The sequence below is a fragment of the Natrix helvetica genome (assembly GCF_964273705.1).
Source record: "Natrix helvetica genome assembly, chromosome: 3".
Classification (NCBI taxonomy): domain Eukaryota; kingdom Metazoa; phylum Chordata; class Lepidosauria; order Squamata; family Natricidae; genus Natrix; species Natrix helvetica.
Genome location: NC_138549.1, coordinates 136,766,074 through 136,773,129, shown reverse-complemented (window position 1 = coordinate 136,773,129; position 7,056 = coordinate 136,766,074). Strand labels below are relative to the sequence as shown.

At 36.3% G+C, this 7,056-nt stretch overlaps 1 protein-coding gene across 3 annotated transcripts in view; it reads left to right on the top strand.

Annotated features, from left to right (window-relative positions):
- The first annotated feature begins 3,202 nt into the window (after nucleotides 1–3,202).
- The window catches only part of PTPN22 (protein tyrosine phosphatase non-receptor type 22), a 43,829-nt gene continuing 39,975 nt past the window's right edge, over nucleotides 3,203–7,056 (top strand). For 2 of the 3 annotated variants that reach the window (XM_081946692.1, XM_081946690.1), the window contains exon 1: nucleotides 3,361–3,818. In XM_081946692.1, the coding sequence (XP_081802818.1) occupies nucleotides 3,732–3,818 (87 nt within the window). In that variant the 5' untranslated portion in view covers nucleotides 3,361–3,731. The other variant, XM_081946691.1, reaches the window with a different exon arrangement.

Below are 7,056 nucleotides of genomic sequence, written 5' to 3'. Positions count from 1 at the left end.
AAATACACTTCCCATCACTCCAAGCTAGCGGAGCTTCAGCTTGGGAAATGTTGAATATATTGATCCCATTTAAAGTAGTAGTCTTTGGGGATGCATAACTTCTTGGCTAAAATAAAGTATATGTTTCTATAATGTTTCTTCTAAGAGCCCTGGTGGCACAGTAGTTAGAATGCAATATTGCAGGCAAACTTTACCCACAGCCTGATGTTCAATTCTGACAGACTCGGGTTGATTCAGCTTTCCATCCTTCCGAGCTCAATGAATTGAGGACCCAGATTATTGAGGGCATTATGCTGACATTGTAAAGAGCCCAATGAATGATTTAAAACACTGTAGGGTGGTTTGAAAGTTTAAGTGCTACTTAAGGAAATGCAACTATTTTCTAGAATGTCTTTAAAGAAATCAGAATCAAAGAAATAATGAGAAGAATGAGGATTATCCCCTGTATATGTCTCCATGAACTATAATTCCAGTTCTCAAACAAAGGAAAGAAGGTGTAGTATTGTAATCTTGAAAAGAGTCATTTAGGCCAATAAGTCCAACTTCTCGCTCAGACCAAGAATCCAAATAGAAACTTCCCAGACACATGACTATCTAGCCAGTAAGGTGGAAGCCCACATTTTAGGAAATTGGCTCCGTGCCAAACTATTCTTACTGAATGGAGGTTTTCTTTTCTTTTAGTGAATCTGAACCTGCCTGTGTACTGCACTCTACAATGGGGAACTGTATGGTTTCTGTGTCAGTATTTGAAAAACACCATCATAATCATCTTTATTTAAAATTAAACATCATCATTTTCTTCAATTTCTTTTCATAGGCTTAATTTCTAACCACCTTTTTTTCCTCCCTGCCTTTCTCTGATTCTGTTCTAGTTTGTCTGAATTGGTACCGCATTTACAACACTTCGTTAAAATCTGGAGCTCAGAACTGAAAGTGCATACAAATTAAAGTGGAACTATTATTTCCCATTCTCTGGAAGAAGCTCTACTTCTGTAAAAACAGTTTACATTTTCATTTGCCATTTGCAGCTACAATGCATGGCTGACTCATATTCAGTTTGTGGTCATTTACTGTTCCAAGATTTTTTACACAAACATTGTTATGAGCCAAGTATTCCCCATCTTATGCTGCTGCTTTTTTGGCATAAATATAGATTTTAAATGCCTAATGTTGAATATAAATGGAGCAAATGTTCCTCAAAAATGAATTATTTCAGTACTTTAAACCATTGAAACAAGAAATAGCTTGTTTACAAGAAATGCATATTAGAAAAAATATATTTGTTTTGCAAAAATTTGGTGAAGAATTTATTTCAGTGGGCACTAAACAGAGAAATTGTTTTGTATATAAATTGCCAATTACAACCAAAACTAAGCATGGGTGATGATTATGATAGACATGTGGGAGGTGGAAGTACTTTGCATGAGACCAAAAGTCTAATAATGGTAAATTTATGCTCCAAATAAGCATAAAGTAACATTTGACAAAGGACTTATAAAACATTGGACTTACCATATGAAAATTGGAGCTTATTGGGAAATTGGAATGGAGTAATTTGTTCAGAGGAACATATTCTGCAGATTCTGATCAGTTCTTGAGTACCAGTAGCCAAATTTTGAATAGTTCGGAATACCTCTGACTTGCCCCGCCTCATCTATTCTCTGCTTCCCGAGTCCCAGCTGATTGGCAGGAAATGGGGATTTTATAGTATCCTTCCCCTGCCACGCCCACCAAGCCACACCCACCATGCCAGGCCACGCCCACAGAACCTGCAGTAAAAAAAATTGAATCCCACCACTGCAACAAATGGTAAAATACCAACTTTAGTATACATATATGATGGACAATTTAGAGTTTGTGGATGCATAGAGATACAAAAATAGTGATGCAAAAGAATATACTTATTTTTCTTAAAGACTTACATATTTTTTGAGAACTGATATGTTTTGACTGTCTAAAAATTTGGTTTTCAGACCACAACCTGTGACCTTAGTAGTTGAAAGGAAAATCAATTCTGTCACATGGCAGTTAAATGAAACATTGTTTAAGAAAGAAGGATGTCCCTGGTCACCATTGTTTCTGATCTTATCTCTGAAAGTATTGAACAGCAATATAAGCCAAGAATAAAGAATTACTGAAGTGAAGATTAAAGCAGACATATGTAAATGACAGATGCTGCTGATTATATGATGAAAATTCTAAAAAAATCCTTTGGATGAAATAGAAACAGTAAAAAGAATTGCAGGATTTTGGTGCATTAGCTGAATTTAAAATTAATAATGGGAAAACAAAGATGTTAACAAAAACACAAAGATGAAAGAGCAAAGAGAACTGATGGCCAAAATATGGTTTTAAGATTGAGAAAAAAGTGAAAAGGTTTTACCATGATAAAATATGAATTACATGCTATTTCAGAGCATGGAATGAAAGTAAGAAGGACATGGTAATATGGGAGAAATCACAGTTGTCATTGTTTGGGAGAATATGAAAAAAATGAATATATTGCCTAGAATTATGTTTTTATTTTAAGCAAAACCTATTTTGTTCCATTTACGCAATGGCAGAAAGATATGTAGGTTTGTATGGCAAGGGAAACATGGAAAACATGGAAAACATGAGGCTTTTTAAAATCATGCCTGCTGGAGATGCAAAAAAGCCAGAAAAATTTGGGTTCAGATACACACAGTGATATGAAAAATATTAAATAAACTTTGCCTTCTTTATGTATTTATTCTGAGTATTTAGTTTGTTCCAATCACATGGGATATTCCATGTTAGTCATTAACATGTCAATGAATAAACAGCTGGGGGCAGTGCTCCCCTGTGGCAGAGACGCAATCGTCTTCTTGCACACTATTTTTGTAAGTTAAGTTGGCAGAAGAGGTAGTTAGAATCTTGTTTTTACTTAAGTTTTCCAAAAACTGAAATCAACATTCTTCTGAAAGGAGAGTGAATGGTAACAAAAACCACTCAAATAGTCTGCATTCCAGGAACTGTCTAGTCAATTTTACAATAATCCCTGGGTAACTAACATTTGGACATAAAAATGTCTGCTGCTGAAGTTCTCTGGAAAGTTCACTCTAGGTCATGTGAAAGGGCAGCAATGTCTGAATATTTTGGAATAGTTTCTCCAAAGTTTAGGGCTAAGGCGTGACTAATATATTTGAAAAGCGAAGCCATCTCTTTCTGGTGGGAGGAGAAAAGTGGATATATGTACAAAGAATGTTCTTAAGATCTGAGAAAGCTGCTTATCAGCACAAAAGTATTTCAGACTTATAAATGAAGAAGATGGATTTAATAATGAAATCTGACTACATTGCAAGGCATATATCAGGGACCTGAGGTATCTTTGCAGCTATTTTCCCCCCTTCTTTTTCTCTTCATAGAAAGAATGGCATCTCAATGATCTGTTGGGTGAGAAGCTCATCTTAAAGAAAAACGAACATGAGGCTTTAGGCTCATTTTAACCAAAGTTAGGTGCTTTTTCGTTTTGTAAAACAATATATTATTTCATTCTCAAAGTTGAAGGCACTAGGGCCTGGCAAGGATTTTTTTTTTAAGTTCCCCACTGTGGCTGCTACATACATACTCACTTCCTTCTGGTCTTGTGATGAACTAAGCAAACCAGACTCCAACAGGAACCTTCCACACTGGTGACTGTTTCCACTGTAGCATGTATTTGTCATGTTCATCTTCCTTTCTGACAGTTCATCCTCACCTGGTTTCACGGCATGGATCAAAGAGAAATTATCATGAAAAACCTGAAAAGGATCAGGAGCAGAAACCTCAACAAGGAGGAGTTCACCAGTGAATATTTGGTAAGCAAGCTGCAGCAATATTTCTAAGCATGGCTTCGTTTTAAAGGAAGAATTAATACTGTGTTGTAAGAAGACCGTCTGTTGTTTTAGGAAACCGCTAATTTGTGCTTGTAAGGGGTTTTTTCCCCCTATGAAAGCATGTAAAATAGCATTGAAGGGGACAGATGGAAACTGCCTGAACTTTAAATTACTTTGAGGTTCAAACTCAATCCTTCCTATTTTTTCTTGTGAGATTGTATTAACTGAACGATAGTTCTAGCTTGATTGCAAAATGGTTGGGAAAGCCACTTGTTGAGATGAGCAGCTATAGAAATCAAACAATAAATAAAAATAAATTCTCCACTTTATGGAAGGAAAGAAAGGAGCACCTGAGTTGATAAGTGATTTAGGAGGGCCCCAGACACGGTTGACTCCACGTTGTAGGGAGCCTTCCAATTAAATGCTGTCCATGTAGGAAGGCTCTACCTCAATTCATTTGCTTCCTTGTTACTATTGTTCAGTTCTTCTCTTTCACTGTGATCCATTCATCTGCCCAGAAAAAAAATGTCGCCCCTTCTTCTAATTCAAATTTCAACGTAGGTGAAAAGGTAGAAGCAGAGCCAGTGGTTAGCAGCAGCAACCTCTTCCCACCTCAACCCCCATCCCAAGGAGAAGACTATAGTTTTAAAAATAATGCTTGTATAGTCTTGAAGGATGACTAGCAAGAACCAAATAAAAAAAGTCTTAGACTATCAAAGTCAGATTTAAAAAAACATACAGTACATGGGAGAGAGATAACAACAAAGTGAAGACTATGATGTCTGTGAATTGAAGCTTTCGATTTAATTACAATTTGTCAGAGTCCCAGTATAGTATAAATTGAAATTTAAGTTTTGAGGAGTTCCTGGGAATCCATTGGAGTATTTAGCAGGTCACTAGGGGTAACTTCTTCAAGGATATCACATATCCATCACTGTGTCGTCATGTAAATAATAGCTCTAATATAACTTTAGTTATATGAACACTAATACTTGGGTTTGAAAGGTAGTGTATAAACCATACCCTAGAATGTCTCAGATTCCTTGGCAAAAAATGACTTGAAAACATAAATATCTTTTCATTAATTTGATAAGAGTTGCTTCTCTATTGCAAAAGAAAAAAAATGATTTTTGTAACAGAAACTGAGCATGGCACTGATAGATATCAGAGTGCTAGAAATTAGAATTTTATCTTTGCAAACAAACCTATCTAATTTCCAATAGCTATATTAAATAGTCCACCTCTACAGAAGCATCTTTGTGTATTGTCTCCCTGTGTTCAGTGCCTACTAAGAAATCTGCAATTACCAAGTACAAAAAAAGCTAATATTTTAACTTCTTACTTTCATAAATGTGTTTGTGTGTGTGTGTGTGTGTGGATTTGAAATACATGTTACAGTTCTACACTGGTTGAACCTTTCCTACATCTGATGCTCTCCAAATGTACTGAAACTGCTTACTTCCTTTAGTCTAATTCATTCAGGTAGCTTCACTGCCTAAAGCAATGGTGCCAATAAATGTTACTAGTCAATTGCAATGCTCTTCTTGAGACATCATGCCTTGTTTCCATTGGTTCGATCTTTGGGTTCTGTTATTGGTTTCCTGCTGCAACTTGTTAAGCCTGGAGGAGGTTGTTTTTAGCCTTCTGATCTTTGCGGTAGAAAGCCTGTATTCAGTCTTTTGTGATGCTGGTGCCTGTTGAGCTTCCCTTGTTTCTTAAACTTGCTGCGCAGGTATTTCCTCTCTTGGAGGAATTGACTTAGGGATTGTAAAAATTCCTACCTTAAGAAAGCTAAGTAGACTATCATCTGCTATAATAATGCATTAGCTGTTGTTGTCTTGGATCATCAATGTTCACAGATGAGTCAGTTATGACTAAAACATTCTTAGTGTGTTTTATGAAAATGCTCCAGAAGTGTTTGGTGGAAAAAGCTCTTCACTGCTGTCCTACAATGTCTCCAGGCCTGATAAGGACAAAATGCTGGAAAAAAATGTTGGTATTGGTTTCCTTGAAACCTCTATCAGTTTGAACAGCATAAAACCGGGTGCCGTCCGTTAAACAGTGTCGGGGGGCGACACCCAGGAGCAGGGCCTTCTCTGTGATGGGCCCAGCCCTGTGGAATGACCTCCCCCTTGACATCAGGATTACTTCCGATCTCCGCTCCTTCCGTGTAAAGCTCAAGACCCACCTCTTTCAATTATCTGGCCTGGCTCAACCGTAGTTTATCTTCCTCCTGACAGTCCTTTTTAAATTGTATTTTATCATGGGATATTTTAATGGCTAATTTTAATTTTCTATTATTATTATTAATGTGATATATGTTTGATTACTACCTCCTCCATGTATGTATATGTGTGGATCTGTATGTCTATATGTATGTATGTATATTTTTATTGTACGCCGCCCCGAGTCCCTTGCGGAGAGGGAGCGGCTAACAAATTAAAAATTTGAATTTGAATTTTTTTTTTTGAAAACCATTCAGTCATTATTATTCCCATTTATTCAGACAATACTAATTTTTATTTTCTTATTTTTATTTATTTCTTCCGGTTCGGATATTTATTCCTAGTATTTGACTTTAACTGTGGGATGAAACTGGTGATTGATGGGTATTGCAGTGGACAATTGCACGGCATGCAAATGATACACATTTACAATTAAGGGTCAGGGGTTGGTTTGTTTCCACTCTCAGAACTGCACATAATTCCATTTCTCCAAATGATTTCAAACATTTTGAGGCCACTGAGATGATACTGAGTGTCAAAAATACTTCTTGATCTAGTGTGTGTTGACCAGGCCTGGCAAGGTTGAAACAAACAGCCTGAAATAAAAATGACCTATTATAACAACAAAGGATAGGTGTCAATTATTATTCCCAACCCCAAAGCAAGACACTGTTAGCTTAAGATATACTACCGGCTGTAGAAAGTTGTGCAAGAATTGAAATCATATTTTTATAATAAATATAGTTGGTATTTTCTTCTTGGTGATTGCTAGATTTCTCATTTAAATAGCTTTTGCAATCATCAGAATGTATGTGTTTGTTCTTGAATCACTTCCTGCAAAGCTTCTGGTTTTGGAACAAGTCAGGAGAAATCTGAAATGTTGCAATGAAAACAGTAGAGCCATTTTTATCCAAAAGTGGAGTAACACAATCGTTTCACCTGGGTTTTCAGAGGTGGATTTTGATTGTAGAAAATTCTGTTAATATCCACCTTTT